General features: G+C 31.3%; 5 protein-coding genes across 7 annotated transcripts; 1 reads left to right on the plus strand and 4 right to left on the minus strand.

Moving 5' to 3' along the window:
• Window positions 1–1,026: 1,026 nt before the first annotated feature.
• Window positions 1,027–14,205, minus strand: LOC132916075 (probable citrate synthase 2, mitochondrial). 2 transcript variants are annotated; one of them, XM_060975847.1, is made up of 4 exons: window positions 13,855–14,205; window positions 4,060–4,215; window positions 2,415–3,338; window positions 1,027–2,326 (listed from the first exon to the last, which is right to left on the minus strand). In XM_060975847.1, exons 1-4 carry the CDS (start codon window positions 13,897–13,899, stop codon window positions 2,060–2,062), a joined length of 1,392 nt encoding a protein of 463 aa, XP_060831830.1. In that variant the 5' UTR covers window positions 13,900–14,205; the 3' UTR covers window positions 1,027–2,059. The 2 variants fall into 2 exon arrangements, with proteins under 2 accessions (XP_060831830.1, XP_060831836.1); XM_060975853.1 differs by lacking the exon at window positions 13,855–14,205 and adding an exon at window positions 4,477–4,499.
• A 130-nt stretch (window positions 14,206–14,335) lies between these two features.
• On the minus strand, window positions 14,336–15,912 carry LOC132916135 (methylenetetrahydrofolate reductase (NADPH)). The gene is made up of 5 exons (XM_060975942.1): window positions 15,525–15,912; window positions 15,237–15,454; window positions 14,978–15,138; window positions 14,577–14,899; window positions 14,336–14,498 (listed from the first exon to the last, which is right to left on the minus strand). Exons 1-5 carry the CDS (start codon window positions 15,725–15,727, stop codon window positions 14,450–14,452), a joined length of 954 nt encoding a protein of 317 aa, XP_060831925.1. The 5' UTR covers window positions 15,728–15,912; the 3' UTR covers window positions 14,336–14,449.
• Window positions 15,913–16,051: 139 nt separating this feature from the next.
• Window positions 16,052–16,457, minus strand: LOC132916193 (phosphatidylinositol N-acetylglucosaminyltransferase subunit P). The gene has a single exon (XM_060975980.1). The coding sequence runs from the start codon at window positions 16,455–16,457 to the stop codon at window positions 16,059–16,061; it is 399 nt and encodes a 132-aa protein (XP_060831963.1). The 3' UTR covers window positions 16,052–16,058.
• Window positions 16,458–16,481: 24 nt separating this feature from the next.
• Window positions 16,482–17,287, minus strand: LOC132916209 (EKC/KEOPS complex subunit LAGE3). 2 transcript variants are annotated; one of them, XM_060976007.1, is made up of 4 exons: window positions 17,179–17,287; window positions 16,933–17,061; window positions 16,715–16,843; window positions 16,482–16,631 (listed from the first exon to the last, which is right to left on the minus strand). In XM_060976007.1, the coding sequence occupies exons 2-4, from the start codon at window positions 16,947–16,949 to the stop codon at window positions 16,505–16,507; spliced, it is 273 nt and encodes a 90-aa protein (XP_060831990.1). In that variant the 5' UTR covers window positions 16,950–17,061; window positions 17,179–17,287; the 3' UTR covers window positions 16,482–16,504. The 2 variants fall into 2 exon arrangements, with proteins under 2 accessions (XP_060831990.1, XP_060831983.1); XM_060976000.1 differs by lacking the exon at window positions 17,179–17,287 and having other exon boundaries at window positions 16,933–17,157.
• A 22-nt stretch (window positions 17,288–17,309) lies between these two features.
• Window positions 17,310–18,135, plus strand: LOC132916218 (transcription elongation factor 1 homolog). The gene is made up of 2 exons (XM_060976022.1): window positions 17,310–17,437; window positions 17,514–18,135. The coding sequence occupies exons 1-2, from the start codon at window positions 17,322–17,324 to the stop codon at window positions 17,644–17,646; spliced, it is 249 nt and encodes an 82-aa protein (XP_060832005.1). The 5' UTR covers window positions 17,310–17,321; the 3' UTR covers window positions 17,647–18,135.
• The last annotated feature ends 254 nt before the right edge of the window (window positions 18,136–18,389 follow it).

Raw genomic sequence — 18,389 nt, forward strand, 5'->3', positions numbered from 1 at the left:
TAAGATGAAACCACGATGGGAAGATAAAGCTGGTAACAATCTGTAGATTTTGACAATAGTTGCATAACTTGGACCGTTTGATTCCAGAAGCAGAATGAATGAAATCGTTTCTCGACTGTTTCTTGAGCAAACCTTCTCTGTGTATATTGAATTTTTTTACATAATATACAGTTCATTCGTTTCAATAATTTTTCATAGTCATCTATATATGTCAAGTACGTTAATATTCATTAAGTGGTCCAATTTGTTTAGATAGATTCCTCTGAGTTGGTCAATATTAATTCGCTTTAAACTTTTGATAGAAACTTCATGTAGCGAAATATATGTAATATATATATATGCTTTAAAACGATGAATTAAAATATACATAGACTTGCGTGATTAATTTGATAGAGTTCAAGCGCAAATGGAGAAGCTGCTAAGAGATTAAAGCGCGGATCTTGAAGCATCTTATTTTGGCGAGTACGATGAATTTGAAGGATAACTCTCGTTCGATACGTTATCAGTGTCGAAAATCATATTAAATAGTTAAGCGGTTTGCAAAAGCCCACGGTAATACCGCGCGCTGTTATCATCTAATTGTACTAAATCCTGCGCGATGATCTTGCAAAAATACCGACGGTTTTGCTACCACAATTCGGTGAAATGTACGATCATTTGTTACTCATTGAGTATTGGTTTTGGAATATTTCTTTACGTGGTTCACAATAACGAATCGCTACCTCATATTCAGAAAATTCACTGTTTAACTGTGGCGTTAGAGGGTGTCGCGCATAATAGAATTGTTGTAATAAGAGTAAGAACAGAAAGCTTTTTGTATTTTTGTTTTAAAATTCTTTTAAACTATATGTTGTAAACTATATAATCTACTATATTCTATTTGTTCTTTTGATATACGAATAACAATTAAAAATACATAATTCAAAATGAAGTAAAAATACAAGTAAAATAAATTGAAAATATTTACTTATCTTATATTTTTACATTTCAATTGCTTGTCTTAAAGTGCCAAAAAAAAGCCAGACATAATGTTGAAAGATTTGTTTATTTTCACGTTCTTTATAAATAAAGTATCGCACACACTCACTCATTCTTGTAACAGTGGTTTTACCACTGGTCATCATGTTTTAAAATTTAAGTTCACCGAAGTAGATCGATGTGATTGAGCCAAGTTTATAATGTTTTTAAAGAATCTAAAATCAACAACTGGTGTGCAAACACTGCAACATTTTTTACATGCTTTATTAGCTCTATTTATTTCTTATTTTACATAGTTTACTAAGAGCCATTATATTTTGCAGACTTCTGCTGGTAAAACGGTATTTAATGATCACGTAATAATAGCCATAAAGATAATTATTGTGATTCAATGTATATTCTAAAATTTCTGATATTTTTTTGGCAGTGTCTGTTCAATTTACAATATTTGAAAAACCTTCACTACGTACATCTAGCTTTGTAGTGAACGTTTTAATGATTTACTAACTGTATAATGAATTACGTCACTTTCATTTCTAAAATCGCCGCTCTATAAGTTAAATAAAGTGGCAAATATATTTACAATGAACTGTGTTTACCGCTAATGGGCATATTACATTTTTTTAAAGGGCTTGGCAGTTAAGCTAAATTTAACGGATGAATTTTTTCGTAGCTTGTTTGATATCGCAAAAACTCTACCTCATTTACACGAAATCTGCATTGTCAACAGAAAAAGGTGGATGAACATGTCATTAAAAGATGTAGGCAAAAATTTTTGCGATACAATAAACTGCGAAATCTATTTTTCATGTGTTTACATTCGAAGCACATATCGTTACGTGAGACGATAACTTGACTTAATACCTAATTTTACATCTTTTTAATAAGATTCAACAATTAAAACGACTTCTTTGAAGTCATTTAAAATGAATTCGAAATGAGCTCAAGAAAATTACATCTTTCTGTGCATTAATAACATTTTCACTATGATAGAAAGCAGTCAGTTCTTTACTTTTGAAATCATGATGATGGTGTGTCACAAACTTAAAAGGTGACACCGATTTTTCATAAATAAAGTTGTTTAGGCTTTGACGGATTTCATGAGAAGATCAGTGCTTAGAGATTTGGGCCTTTCTATGGGAAGACCGAGAGCCCGATCCCAAACAAGAGACGCCAGAACACCAAGAGCACGCGATACTCCGAACAGGACGGTGTAATAATTCATCTCTTTCATTCCGTAGTATTGCAGTAGAACTCCCGAATGAGCATCTACATTTGGCCATGGGTTCTTTACCTTGCCAGTTTCCAAAAGAATCGGTGGAACTACCTTGTATACTTGAGAAACAAGCTGAAAATATAAGAATATGATCATTAATAGACAACAAGCTAAAAACTTAATACAAATCCTAAAGAAATTATTCATTCTGAAACTTTACCTTGAATAGTTTGTCATCCGGCAAGTGTTTCAATGCAAATTCTCTCTGGCATGTATATCTAGGATCAGTCTTTCTCAGTACGGCATGACCGTATCCAGGAACGACTTGACCGCTCTTCAACGTGTTCCAAATAAATTCCTTCAGCTTATCGTCACTGGGATTGTCTCCAACGTTGCTGCGCAACTTTTCTAGCCATACCAATACTTCTTGATTTGCAAGACCATGAAGAGGTCCAGCCAAACCGTTCATTCCAGCAGCGAATGACAAATACGGATCAGACAATGCCGAACCTACCAAGTGAGTTGTATGTGCAGATACATTTCCACCTTCATGATCAGAGTGGATGGTTAGGTATAAGCGCATAAGTTCGATGAATTGTGGGTTGTCGTAACCGAGCATGTTCGCGAAATTCCAAGACCAATCTTTTCCCGCATCGACGGATCCCAAGCCTTTACCACCCTTGTAAATATTTCTGTAGATCGTGGCAGCCACTACGGGTAATTTAGCAATTAAATTCATCGAATCTTCGTAAACGGTTTCCCAATATTTGGACTTGTGTACACCTCCCGTATACGCTTTTACGTATTCACTCTCGCTATTTAAGAGAGTAATAGCGGCGGAGAATTGAGTCATGGGGTGAAGTGACTTGGGGAAGTTGTTCAGAGCTTTGACTACATGATCAGGTAACGCGCTTCGTGAGGCCCATTCTTGAGAGATTGCTTTCACTTGGGCATCCGTGGGAACGTCGCCAGTAATCAGAAGCCAGAATAAACCTTCTGGAAGCGGTTCCGCACCACCCTTAGCTTTTGGTAGAAGCTTTTGACATTCTGGAATCGACTTTCCTCGGAATCTGATACCTTCTTCAGGATCCAGGACCGACGGTTCCCATACAAGTCCTTTAATTCCACGCATACCACCATACATCTAAAAAGTAAGGAAAAGTTATCACGCGATATCAACATCAGGCGAAAAAAGAGGAGATGTGTTCATTGACATTGATCTCTGATGTAACGACCACAGGAGTCGCACTTTGGACTGGCCTAAATGTTACTTTAACATCGATCATGATTTAATTTTATAAATAAGAATAGAGAGAGAAACGCACAACGTATCATAGAAAATAAAACGAAGGCAAAAAGGAAAGATGTCTCATATTGTAGCATAATTTCTTGCTTGGATAGATCTCATTAAACACAAAGAATTCGATCGCCAGCAAAAAATCTCTAAGAACGTGATATACAGGGAATAAAGTTCATCGAATATTGATATAGAAATTGCAAGTTTTTTTCTCCGATTATTAGGCAGCTAGAATTTTTCCGACAACCTAAAAGCCTGCCTATATATGTATGTATATCGCGATCACATGATAAGCACGCGGCATACGCGCTGATTCCATGGTCTTTATCAGCCACTCGCGAGACACTTATCAATGTTACAAAAAATAACTCGTAGTGTGTCTTTCATAGTGAGATTCGTTGTCTTCCACGTGGCTTAATATGTTAATACGCAACGTTCATCGCGTGACGTTCCGCTCTTGCGATAATATTGCTACAATGCATGATAATTTATTCATCGTCAGATATTTAGTATGTAAAATGTATATAAAACGCATGATATACTTGAAATTGCACGAACAAACGCGTACCATGTCTACGGTGACCTCTCCAACTTTGGTGGATCCATGTTGTTTACGGAAAGCCTTGACACGCTCTTGCTCCTTTGGAATTTTATCAGCCAGAACCTTTTTCAGGTCGGTGGAGGCATCGCTCAATGATCTTAAGAATATGGTCGAAGTTATCTTCTGCAAAAAGCAAAAGAAGAAATTAATTCTGGATTATATTCTGATTTTTTTTTAATCTCGCTTTAATTCTTATTATCTTTAATTCACATAAATATTAATTGTTACATAATAAGAACAGATAAGATATTCTCTGCCTTTGTGGTAATAGCAGTCCAAAGACAGGTAAATATTTTATCGGTTTCGTAAAACAATTTTCCTCGTTCAACCTGATGGATGTAATTAAATTTTCGTTAAGGACAGAACTTTATGTATCGACGTTACCAGTTGTAACGAATAATCGGCGACAATTGCCGGATTACGTAAAAAGAACGAATTGCGTGTAATGATATATTTGCTCGATCAAGAATACACGTGAAGAACTAAACTGCGCCAATATCGTGACCATTTTAAATTGACGTCTATAATAATAAAAAAGTGAAAAAATATTAAAGCTAATGTCTGCTATTGACAAAGACAATTTTTTGAGAAATATAAATTCAATATCATTCATAAGAATTTCAATATATCGTTCAAGCCTCGCTCGAGGTCATGGGGTTCCCTGTTAAAGTTCATTATCAATGCGTAGACCTTGGAAAAAGGTACCGGAGAACGCTAAGTTAAAAGAATTATTACAGTTGACATTGCGTAGCATAATTGCATATCAGGTTTCATAATCTTAGGTTTAATTATTTTTTATAAGCATTTCTCTCTTCAGCAATACAGTTAATACTATTATAATAAGCCGCCTGCGTTATAATAAAACTGAAATGAACTATTCACGTTCCGACATAACAGTCAGGCAGAAAGTTATTTCTGAAACACACGTAAGTCGGTTACGTTGATGATTATATCATACGATTTGTCTCTCTGTTTCTTATACGTATTTTTAAATTATTAGATCTTTTGTACTATTTTATCGTCAAGTATTTCCATAGCAAGTCATTGTCTACAGACTAGCGTAGAAATCTCTAGATAACGGTAAATACAGGCTAAAAGCTCGGCCAGCGAACATCGATTCGTGACCGCATTCTGTGATGAGGAATTAGGTCGAGGTGAAATCACGATGGAAAAGTAAAGCGGAACATCCGGTACGAATTAGTGGATTTCGATATTCGTTGTTTAACTTCGATCGATTTCGATATCAAAAACAGAATATATGAAAATGGTTTCTCATATTTTTTATCGCGTGCAAACATCCTCTACGTTTATAATATTGAATTTTTTAAAAAGAACTCTAGAAATTGTGTGAGTAATTATTGTACCAACTTTATCGAGCCTCTAGTTATACAATGATCCCGTTATGAAATACCTAAATGTAGATTATTGAAAAATTGTTAAATCAAAAATTCAGTCCACCACAGTGATAGGTGTTTTCTTTTCACTGGCGTCATCTACGAGCGTAGTAATATTGTATGATCACACCATACACCGGACGAGACCATCTTCGACGTACATACAATGAATGTTGAATATGAGTCGCCAGTGACCTTGGCCTTTCTATTAAATTTGTCATTCATCTTATAAGATCATTGCACGCGATTCTCTACATACGCGTCGAGGTATACAAATCTCGCAATTATATACGAGTAATGATTTATCACTAAACAAAAATAGTATGTCGAAAGTATCGTTTAACTATAACACGAAAGTTGATCCTGTTACATAATAATTCTAAATCTATTCTTTAATCTATCTATTCTTATGAAAAAGAATTTGTTCTATAGCAAATGATTTGTGCTGGTGCTATATTTTAGGATTACGTTGTTCTTTTTTTGGCTAGCGTATTGTATTTATGAGTGCAAGGGTTCACCTAGAACGTTATTAAATACGTACATGTATACAGAATATTACATCTGGATACAGGCCAGAGTTCCAAGTAGTTTATGACTAAAAATAAGTAGTTTCACGTGTTCTATAATTTAACCTACGCTACATAATGCACACGTGATAAGAAAATTAGATGCAAAGAATGTGTCCTTCGCGACACAATGATATTCAATGTTAAAGAAATGATTACATACGTTTCACCGGGATGTATCAAGTTCACGGTGTCGTACGAAATATCACGATTTTATACACGAATTGATCTTTGACTAATTTGAAGAATTATTTGATTAGAAACTTCAGATTTTTGAATAATCGCTTCCATCATAGTTGAGTGAATTAATTATACGGTTTGTAGATAACCGTCCTATTATTTTAAGTGTTGGTTGCTGTGAGTGAAAGTAATGTTGAAAATTAAAAATAAATACTCGACGGAGTAGTATTTTAATATAAAAAATATTGATTATTTTATGTACATGGCCATAAGAGTGTTTGAATATATATTTTTCTTAATTACTTTCGATGACTTAGCTCCGTCGAATAAAATCAAATACCTGGATAATGTTACTTATCGGACTGCAATATAGGGATAAAGCGAGTTTACAATTCAATCTGTACGTTATGCGTTGTCCCGTTCACATTCCAATTTATTGCTTCAGCTGCAAGTAACAATATACTTGGTACGTAACATAAGATGGATATCAGGTGGTAACCACAATGATGTAACGAAATACTAATTGAATAGATTGAGACTGAGACTTTTATTTCCGTTATACGTATCGTTGTGAATCAGGTTGATAATGATCAGTTGATCGAGTGGAAATATTAAAATTTCACTCGAAATTCTAATACTATTTATCTATTTGCATTAACTGATTACTAGTAAAAGCAAAAGAAATCATGTAAAGAATTATTTCGGTCGAAGTATATCGGAATAAGATGTAAAATATAATTGTTACTTTACTATCTTGGAAATATTTGTAGTCTCTCGGTAACGAGTACACGATGAATTCTAGTTAGTTAATTGTATCTTTTCTCTTTAGGAATTGCGTTAAATGGCTATAATTAAAATTGTCATTGCTGTAAGTCGAGAGAAGACTAACGTAAGTTTAGAATCCAAATCAGAAACTTTCACCGTATTTTCGACATAATTCTTACAATTTATAAATCGATCCGAGAATAGCTCGAAATACATTTCATTTTTCACATATTTTTCTTTTTTTACACGCGAGTAAAAATAAAGCGATGTAACTGGCGTGATAAAACAAGAGGAAAGTAAAGAAAAAAAAGAGAAATATCAACTTATAGTAATATAGTGTCGACTTTTACAAAGTTCCAACTTTTTATGATAAGCGATAATTAGCTGCTTACGAACAAAGTTCAATACATGATTCTTTGCTCGTGTAAGATATGACTCGAGATATCTCGTAATGAATAAATGATATTACGTAGCGTTAGGTAGTTTACGCGAGTTGGTGTACGAATTCTTACACACTTAAGTAATATTCAATATTTATACATTTGGATTTTAATCTTACTTTTGTCAATGCTACTTTATTTTTATATTCCCTGCTTCATTTGAATGACAAAAAATAAATATAGCCTACTCCGTTCCTATCTGTTAGTCTAACAACCATAATAATATTTAAATTTTCCAACACAATATATCACCTGTTTGAATGTTTGGCATCGGATAAATCGCATGTAAGAACCTGGAAAGTTTTGATTAGTGTCGGTACGAAAGATAAATATCTCTGAACTTGTGTATGTAAATCATGTATTATCTTGTATTATCATAATAGTACAGATGGCCTGTTACGTGTGTACATACATTATGCTATATGATCGTAACATATCGTGATTTTTCTCCCATCGCGTGCAAGTCACTTCGTTTTATCCTCGATACTATAGGAAACAAAAAATTGAAGTTATGTAGAGAACAATAGAAAACATATTTGTTGACCTTGAATTATCAGTTATACATATGTATGTAAGTTTTATACGTTTAATGACGAATAAGTATGTAAATACAACAATAGTAAATATAACGATTTATCGTAATTCTTAATTAAGCAAAACCTTCCAAAATTACATGTAATCGAATTCTTAATTTTATACGACTAACAAGATATATATGGCAAACTGATATCACGTGAAGCTTTCCTATGATCGACGCTTAAACGTTAATAAAATTAAAATTATCGAGCGATAATATGGAAATTTCAATACGATGCAATTAGAATCATTTTTCAAATGATTTATTTTTATTCGCTACTGGTATTGGCAAGGAGAGAACTTTAATAATGCATAGGTCGATCGAAGAAATCGATTTCCAACCTGAAACTCATTTACCACTCATCCGATTTGCTCTATCGTAAGTGCTAAAAGATATTCGACTTGAACAAGATAGTTGAAAGCATTATATTCTTCTCATGATAAATCAAGTTTATTAATGATAAATACAGATATAACTTAAATTAATTCATGAGATGCTCTAACGCTAGCGTTTTTTTTTTTTTTTTTTTTTTTTTTTTCTTATATGAAGATACTGCCTGCATAGATATAGATAACGATAAAGGTAAACTGTAATACGTTGTTTCTTAATAGTGTTCTAATCTCGACTAAACATGAGGTTGATTTATGTGTTTAGGCGTCTAGTTAAATGTGCAGCAAAGATTAGACCCTGGGAGCCAGCTGTAATTAAGTAATCTGGTAATATAAGTCTACTACAACAGATTATCAGTCAACAGATTACAACGATACTTAACTAGGTAATATTTGTAAAACAACGTGTAATGTTTTCGAATTATATAAATATTCTTCGTGTTCTATGTTTGCGACCGATTTTCGCCGACATATAATTTTAACGTACGTCTGAAAGAGTGAAAAGAACAACGAGATCGAGTGGTCAATTAAATTTTGGATCTGTGAATTGGTTGTGTCACGATGAACAGAGATTATCATCCCACGTGTTCACAATATATGTATTCACAGATTTGACGTCACGCATCGCGCGCGATTCGCTTCACACCATGTGACCGACAATGACATTACGTGCACCAGTAATCATTTAAATTCTCTCTAGTTTTCAATGATTTATGCGTGCTGACGCATGTGGCATTACGATGACTTCTTTCTAAAAGTCCATTACTTAATACGCAAGTACGATTATGTGCCTCAATCTCGTCATCTCGCTATTATACAACTCGGGACATTTTGTTTAAATAGTCAGCTACTAGAAGGAAGATAATAGTTGTATAAATTCATTAACTTGCGATTAATCGGTTATTATACATATCTATTTATTACGATTCAGTTATAAAAATAGTAAAAAGATAGTTAAAGAAGTTTGAATTTTAAGAAGTACGAAGCCCTAATGTCTTGGTAATGAGCGAACAATCTATGGTATTCACACGGTGTCGTAACCAACGAACAACGATACATTCCTATAGTCCAGCCATTCTACGATTTTATCGTTGAACTTTGGGTACAGGCGCGAATGTTATATGTACCGGATTATTCGCGTGCATTAGGTCAATCGCATTACTCATTAATACGTTATCGCGATTACAATTTAGTCTCTTATTGATAAACTCGAATAAATTAATTATTTTGTCGATATTTATTCATTCAATCAAGCAAATCGAATCACGTATCTTATTTATCGATATGAAATATAAATTTCGTTGGTGCAAGTCATGGTTATTTTAATCTACTCGAGAGTCCGAGTTTTCCGTGACCACAGTGACGTCATATAAAATGAATTTTCATTTCTACTCGTTTCATGGCCGATCTTTCTCATAATACGGAAATTGAAGTACGAAGAAAATATGCGAATGCACATTTCAGCGAAATGAAGATCTCCGACCTTATTTCCTCTCTCGATTGAAAGTAGGCTGACATCACCGTGTTCTTGGCGAGAACCAGTTCTCCTTTCTTTACTACACCGATCCTCATTATGAGCAAGTTTCTGCGTGTTCGCTAAGGAATTCTAAATTTTTCGACACACTTGAAACTGTTTTTGAGCAATACGGTTACGAAGGAGCCTTCGAAATTGAATGAAATAAATAAATTGTTGTAAAATCTGATCAAATCTTTGTGCGAGTCAGAAAAACAAAAATATGTATTACAACAATATCTTAACTACCGCTTATCAGAGTCGACGATAATCAAAATGAATCACTGAACAAGTAGTAATGGCAGTTGCAAGATTAATTTTCTAAAAAGTTCAATGAAAACAAGCTAAATGATTAAACTAAACTTGAAGACAAGGCTAATTTATTTCAGACTGTATACTTATATATATTTATATACATATATAATTACCTATATCTAAATAAATTTATAATTATTTAAAGGAAAAAGAAAAGAATTTGAAAAAGAGTAAATTTTAATATTGAACATCGAACCATGCCATCTGCTGGGTAAATTATTAAAAAACTTTTACTACTACTTCAAAAACTATTACTTCAGAAGTAAACCATCGATGTTAATTGTATGAATATTATATAGATTTCCTTTTAACTTCTTCTTCTCTCTTTTGTGGCTTTTCCAAATGAATTATTTTTCGAATTTCTTTTAACATCAAGTGAAATTTTGTAATTTGATCCATTTTTCAGAAGATATAAAACAATCCTATAAGTAATTAAAATTGTCCGCCGAATACGATATATTTTATTAATTTCTTGTTCGTTCAATTCCATAGGCAGGAAAGCGAAATTTTTCGTTGGAAATCGGTCGTTTTTTATCTTATCACAATCTGCATGAATAAGTTTATGACAGGTATATGACGAATAAGTTCGCAACATTCACAATAATAAGCAAAACTGTACACCGCACTTTGAAACAAAATTAATTTTTTAAAATTCGATCAAATGACGATTTTTTTATAACAGAAGGATTAGTTTATTAGATGGCATATAAAAATATGATTTTGAGCAATTTGAAAGGAAATTTGAAAAAAGAAACAAACGCAATCCCGAAGGAAATAGTAAGGGTCATCTTTCACAACTCTATTATCTGAGCCTGTTAAGAAAATTTAAACAATTCGTTTTATATATTTGTCAGTTACATAGGTATATATTGAAAATTTAATCGGAATCGATTAACGTTGCTATGACTTACAAACGATTAAAAATGGTGAAAATCGCAGCTTTCACGATTTCTGTCCTAAAATCTGCAGATTCTTATATCATCTTGCAATGATAAAATTCTCAGCATAGGCAGGGTGTCCCAGCTTTTTTCGCATATCTTTCTTTTTTGTTAACTCTTTAACGATACTCCCAATAACATATATTTATATGACAATTTTTTCCTTCTCTTCGCCTCTTGAATATACTGACAATGTTTGACCGAAAAAAATTGCAACACCCTGTATATAACTGTATATAACTTCTCCAAAAAATCAAGTCGGTTGGTCGAATTTAAAAAAATTATTGTTTTAAAGAGTGTGTGTTCAATCTTGTTCATTATTGTACGTAGAAGAGTTCATACTACTCATTATCATTGATTGCATAACTAAAAAGCATTTGAAGGGCATTGCCAGATAGAACACACCCGTGAACTACAATTATCTAATTGATTTCGCGCCATATAATCGTCAAATGGCGCTAAAATGACCGAGAAGAGGGTGTCACGTATGATCCAATTTTTATTAACCCTGAAATTCAATCGTCTTGTCGACAACTGTACGTTTAGCTTCAACTCTTACTTCTTAATATACTTTGTAATACGTTTCCGTGAAGGCAATAAAGAATCTGTAATTCTTTTTAATTGAATTGTATGAATTTGATACAGACTGTAAGAAGATACGATAAGTAAAATGAATAAAACACAATGAAATCCAACTTTTTCCTGTAGCCGAAGTTTTCATTGCGACCATATTGCCAATAGATTCTTCCATATATAAACTAAAGTTTTTGCTCTATTAGGATATTGTCAGGTTATGTTACTTAATGATAAGCGATAATAATAAACGATTTTATATTGTATAGTAGGAGAGAGAAAAGGAAGAAATGGTTTTGAAGTAGTAGCATGTTACATGATCCGAAGGTCACGTTTATATATCTATAACATTAGGTAATCGGCGAGCCATCTACAAGTTGAGCGAAGAGTTTCTAAATGTGCCAAAAGTTACAGTAGATATACATACACTTTGTACGAAACTATTCATTCAGCCTTTCTATGACTTCAATAATCAAACTTATAATTTAATCAAATATTAATATATTTTCCTAAAAATCAGTTTCAGTGTATCTAATTCCCTTTATAAAACTGAGGAAGAAGAATTAATAGAAATTAAAATCGGATATGTCATTTACTATGTATGAGTAAACGAGAAAAATCAATTTTAGATAGTAATATATCGAAATTTCATCGGTAAGCAAATATTTGTCAGGGACATCATGAAGGAACGGCCAATGCAGATTACAAGGACAAAACAGATTTTGACCTCGAATTCGTTCTAAAATTGTGATACCTTACGAAATTATAATATCGTGCACTTCTCAATGGACATGTGTATCGACGTAAGAGATTCTCTCATATTTTGGATACACGTTATGTCATGTTTTTGTCTATAAACATGTATTTGTGGTCATATATCATTCAATATGAAATCAATTTAGTTAAAAGATTTAGGTTTGGCTACGGTACCTGTATTATCGCGATAAGTCGCTACAATAAAAATAGATTGACAGCTTTCAAATTTTCACTAGATTAACCTTCTAATTTTTACAACAACGAACAAAGCAAATATATAATGTATCTTGTATTGTTTTTCCCTATCATATACGCGATCACGGAGGATTCCGTGTTTCCATCGATTGGGACAAAGAGGATATGTCAACTTGTATCAAAACTCCATTCATGCGAATTGCGAGTGTCCACTGCTGCTATACACATTTACATTTCAATTCGACAATTTCATTAATAAATGTTCGAAATGTAAAACAATAGTTAAAATATTTAGTTAATTCTATCATTATGAGTATTAATTAAAAATCATCATAATCACGGCTCAATTAATATGTCCGGTCTCTAACATACGATAAATAGTAATCAATAATTATGCATCGTTTAAAAATTTATTACGTAACATATCAGGCTATCAAGCTTGTCTAAATTAATGCCAAGTTCTGTCGGTCAGGTAAACCTTATATCACTCGATATGTAATTCAATATACAGTTTTATACAATTGATCAATATATATTTATTTTATGATTTCCATAATATTTCATATCGCCACTAAATGCAACGATTCGATTAATAATAAGCTGCATCCATGTTAGAAATATTGCCCCAAAATAATGTGCATTGTTGGAGTTTTGTAAAGGTGTTCTGAGCACACGCTCAATACGTCGAACAGCTTCGAGACAAACCTTTCACAGTTTATTTTATAGCACATTTTATCTATCGATTCAACAAACATGACCCAATATTTTGTCTAGATATCATTAACATAGATGGTTTGCTATAAATTTGTAAATTTGTGTACCGACAGTTTTGATCGTGTTTAGTTACTAGACTATTGGTCGATAGAACGCCTACTACATACTTGGTGCCCAGAACCACATAGCCGAACCGAATAGCGTCTTAGCTCTAAACGGTGCAAGGTTCTAGCATTTCGAGAGATAAATAATAAAAAACCATTTATTTTTATATGACTATCTATTAAAAACTATCAACTATTATTACAAAAAATAATAATGCACGTTAAACACCTGCTTGTCTTTCGAATTTCGCACCGGAACAACGTGAAGTGGTTTAGGAATCATTCAAATATCATATTGTGTACTAAGACCAATCAATTTTTGGTAAATTCATTTACCACGCACCTGAACTTCCAAACAACGTTTTGGACTGAAATGGAAGAGTGCCATTGTTCTTTATATCCTGGCTTATGGATCCTTTCTCTTTCTTGTTACTGTCACACCAACTATCCAACTGACCACGCGGAGCTCTGGCGCCCAACTCAACTAACTGCTCTCTTCGTTCGTCACAAATACTTCTATCGCGCATGCGTAAAGCAGTTAGTGTTTCCAAAGGATCATTTAATGTCTACATATAAATCTGCCATGTTATGTTCATGGAAAATATCAAAATTAACTTTATAACTATTCTTGATAAGTACTTTAAAGAAATTAAAAAACGAAATGTAGAAGAGTACATTTACAGAGATTAAAATGTACAATAAATTTTAATAGAGATCCTATGTCATTCGTGTAATAAATTTAATATGTTAATATTTCACTGTTGTTCCAGTATAGAGAGTTTCGAGAATTGGTAATTAATGAGAAATTTGGCGCGTAATATGAATACATTTAAACCGATATATTTGTTTAGATCATATGCATACTCCCATATTTACTATTATTTATCTTAGTAATAGAATTATTTAGTTGTTCAAACTTCTTCCATTTTCAAGCAAAATTAGTGAAAGATATTAAGTTTATCACATATCTTCAATGATAATGATGGTCTACAATTCATAAATATATAAATAAATATAAATAAGTACACCTTAAGTTATATATTTTCTATTAGAGTGAACAATTACTTATTTAATGTGAAGAAATGGAATCCACAAGCAGTTTTACTTGCAATAATTTGTTTAATAATATTTGTAGCTATTTCTACTGCATAATTGTGTACTTCTTCGTCATTATCTTTTATACATTCCAAAGTATTTAAAATAATTTTAGGTATTTTGATATTACAAATTCTAGCCATTTTTTGGAGACATGTATAATTCAAAACTGGAAAAATACCTGGGATAATTGGAATATTAATTCCAATGTTTTTACAATCATTCACAAATTTAATAAAAATACTTGCTTCAAAGACAATTTGTGTTATAATAAAATTTGCACCAGCATCAACCTTTAAATAAAATTAACGTTAACATATTCGTGTTATATATATATATAAATAAATAATAAAGTGAAAGGAATTAATTACTTTTTCTTTCAAATAAATCAAATCCATTTCTTTAGACGATGATTCTGGATGCATTTCTGGATAACCAGCAACGCATATACAAAATACATTACCAAATTGATTCCTTATAAAACGTACCAAATCAATTGCATGTGAAAATTCACTATTTGACTTTGTTGAATCTAAAATTTTTTTTTTACAAAATCCAATTAATATGAAAACTTTCGTCTCATAAAAGAGTTTTTTAAACATGAAACATTTTATAATAATTCTTAATTACCACCCCTTAACACAAAAATATTACGTATGCCATGTTCTAATGCTTCCTTTAAAATAATTTTTACATCAGTGGAAGTTAAATCTTTAGCTATAAGATGAAGGAGTGTGTTATTTGGGAGTATATTAAATATATCTAAAGATAAATAATCTTTCATATCATTTTTATGCCATGTTAATGCATAAAAAAGTGGATGGTACTTATTCATTTCTGTAAAAAAACTAGTAACAAAAATTTTTATTTATAGAAACATAGATACATTAAGAATTATTAAATACATAACATACGAACCTTTGGAAAAGATCCTTACTTCTTACAGGCATCATCTCGAAACTACAAAATATAGCATCTGTGTTGATTATATCTTGTAGCTTTTTTCTTAAATCAATCATTTCGCGTTTAGTATCTATAGACAAAAAATGATCTGCGATATTATCACATTCGTCATCAATCCATGGATCGTGCACTTTATCTTCCAACACAAATTTTTTCATTTTTTCGGTATGTACATGTGGAAAGTACAGTTAACAACTATATAATTTTTTGCCTCACTCAGTCCATATAAGATTACTGATATCACATTACGTAATGTATGAAATACATAATCAGTTTACTGTAATGGACCAATTTCCTATAAGTAATACTAAAGTATTACTAAAGTACTACTAAAAAATAGTTGCAAAATTATTAAAGTAAATTTCTCAAAATATTAATTCTCAGAATATATTGTAAAATATTAAAATTTTTTACATTATATTATTTCAAATTTATTTCACAGATTATTATAACATCTTATTTAACACTTTTAACAAAATATATAAATTTTTAATGTCGTTTATTGTTACTTCTTTTTGCTAAATACAACTTTCTACAAACTTCTGTTATTGGAATATCATACACAGATGGTATACCACCTGGAACAGTTTCTTTTTTAGGACGTGAATGTTTATCTGTAATAGTAGTGATATCATTAATATCTGGAGTCATAGATAAGTTTATAGCTGGGTAAATAATAAATGCAAATGTAGCAAGGGCAGTTAAAGCCCAAATTGGTATTGCTACAGCCCAGTATTTAGAAGGCCAATATGTTAATCCTAAATTATGTAAAATTTGATCTGGTATTAAGGCCCATACCAGGAATAAAAGGAATAGCATATTTGAACCTATGTATAAAGCATATCCATAAACAGATCTTGGTCCATATGGAGCTGGGGTATGTTCCATTTTATATATGTTATGCTATGGAAATAATTTTAACAATGAATATTTACTTAATAATAATTGTAAGTTGGTACAGGTGGATCAAGAAGTTGCATAGTTTCTGTTACTAAAATTAAACTATCAAAAAATGATGTTAATGCCACTCTAACTTTTCGTGCTTCAGTTCCACAAATTAATCTACAAAAAATGTTATAGATTATTACAATGAAATATGAATATATTTAAGCTCATGTTATTATAATACATATCAGAAAACTTACATTTGTAATAAATTATTATCTAGTGTCAATTTCTTTGTAATACTACCTCTTGAGGGCTCTTTATCAACTATTAGTACTTGATAAGCAATTTCTGCTTCCCTTTTTGATGGGAAAGGTATTGATAAATTTCTGTACAAAATTAAGGTTATTTTTGTAATTACGTGCAATGTTTTATAAATTACATGCGATGTTGTAAAATTACTTATTTTAAAGGATACACACTGAAAGTATTCATTATAGCAATAGCGGTAATTATTATTTAATTCACGTATGTTTCCTATAGTATAAATTCCTTTATATTTAATTTTTTTACATATGATACTTAGTAATTAATTTTATAACTCGTTCTATAATAATTTAATAATTTAATTACTTTGTACGAAATGAGATTATAATTCTCAAATTTGTTATGCGATACATATTCAAAGTTATATAACGTATTTTATATGTATGTATATACAAACCTAGTAATATATAGTAATTTTTCTTGAATCGCATGGCGTTATACTCTGTGTTTGGTCATTATACGCGACAGTTTACAACACAAATAGTAGCAAAGCTTAATACAAATTGGTGAATCAGTATAATTTGATACACTTTAAACGTAATGGGCCGGAGAAAAAGTAAACGGAAGCCACCAAGTAAAAAGAAAGCTATTCAACCGCTAGATACACAATTTAATTGTCCGTTTTGCAATCACGAAAAATCATGTGAGGTTAAGATGTACGCATAATTCGTTTATCGCCAATTCTTATACTACTTAATTTTCAATTTTACTGCTTTCTCTTTTTATTTGCAGGGATAAGTCGAGGAACACAGCTAGAATTACTTGCAGAGTCTGCTTAGAAGACTTTCAAACCACGATCAATTTACTTTCAGAACCTTTAGATGTGTATAATGATTGGATTGATGCATGTGAAAGTGCAAACTAAATTTTACTATCTTTGTATCAGGTTAATGCTAATAGTATTATTTATTTCTTTTAAATGCAAATTGTCAGCACTTTAATATAAATGGATATCACATCATGTGCAATGCATAAGCAACAACTTAATGCTATACATATATTCTATAAATCAATGAAAAGACATTTAGTTTCATAAATTTAATATTTCATTAGTTTAAAGTAATAAAACTTGATATATATATATATCCCATACGTAGTTTATTAAGTATTATATCGTATTATTTTTAATCATACATGATATTTGTATAATCATATTTATATATGAGCTTCTTGTACTTATTAAATAAGGATATGAATGTTTACATTAAAAATAACAAAAATATTATATGACTGCTATAACCTACGGATATTTATATGAAAAGAAGACACATAATGTTTTTACTGTATGTTTATATTATAAAACTTATGAAGTTGTAAGATAATGACAATATGAATAAAATAGTCTTTGCTATAACTTTTTATTAGTATTAATGAGTTTAAACTAAATCATTCATTAAATTTAAATATACTGAAATATACTTAAATGTATTTAAGTATACTGTCATTAAAGTTACTAAATAGTATTTCTTACAAGCATGAAGATCTGAATAATAAAAAAAACACAAGGCTAATCACATTAATGTTTTTATGCAGTTAGATGAATATTTTTTTGATAACAATTATTCGAAGTATAAAGATTATTGTTTATTAAAAGAATTAGTGAAATGT

This window comes from Bombus pascuorum, chromosome 1, assembly GCF_905332965.1.
Source record: "Bombus pascuorum chromosome 1, iyBomPasc1.1, whole genome shotgun sequence".
NCBI lineage: Eukaryota > Metazoa > Arthropoda > Insecta > Hymenoptera > Apidae > Bombus > Bombus pascuorum.

Excerpts from the sequence above, each read along its gene's own strand:
- LOC132916075 (XM_060975847.1), bottom strand. The coding sequence starts at position 13,899 with ATGGCACTCTTCCATTTCAGTCCAAAACGTTGTTTGGAAGTTCAG. Across the intron at positions 3,339-4,059 it reads GAGAGGTCACCGTAGACATG|ATGTATGGTGGTATGCGTGG; the intron begins GTACGCGTTTGT and ends CTTACTTTTTAG. Across the intron at positions 2,327-2,414 it reads CGGATGACAAACTATTCAAG|CTTGTTTCTCAAGTATACAA; the intron begins GTAAAGTTTCAG and ends TTATATTTTCAG.
- LOC132916135 (XM_060975942.1), bottom strand. The coding sequence starts at position 15,727 with ATGAAAAAATTTGTGTTGGAAGATAAAGTGCACGATCCATGGATTGAT. Across the intron at positions 15,455-15,524 it reads AGTAAGGATCTTTTCCAAAG|TTTTTTTACAGAAATGAATA; the intron begins GTTCGTATGTTA and ends TTTTGTTACTAG. Across the intron at positions 14,499-14,576 it reads CATTTCTTCACATTAAATAA|ACCATCATTATCATTGAAGA; the intron begins GTAATTGTTCAC and ends TATGAATTGTAG.
- LOC132916193 (XM_060975980.1), bottom strand. The coding sequence starts at position 16,457 with ATGGAACATACCCCAGCTCCATATGGACCAAGATCTGTTTATGGATAT.
- LOC132916209 (XM_060976007.1), bottom strand. Across the intron at positions 16,632-16,714 it reads GATAATAATTTATTACAAAT|ATTAATTTGTGGAACTGAAG; the intron begins GTAAGTTTTCTG and ends CATTTTTTGTAG.
- LOC132916218 (XM_060976022.1), top strand. The coding sequence starts at position 17,322 with ATGGGCCGGAGAAAAAGTAAACGGAAGCCACCAAGTAAAAAGAAAGCT. Across the intron at positions 17,438-17,513 it reads AAATCATGTGAGGTTAAGAT|GGATAAGTCGAGGAACACAG; the intron begins GTACGCATAATT and ends TTTTATTTGCAG.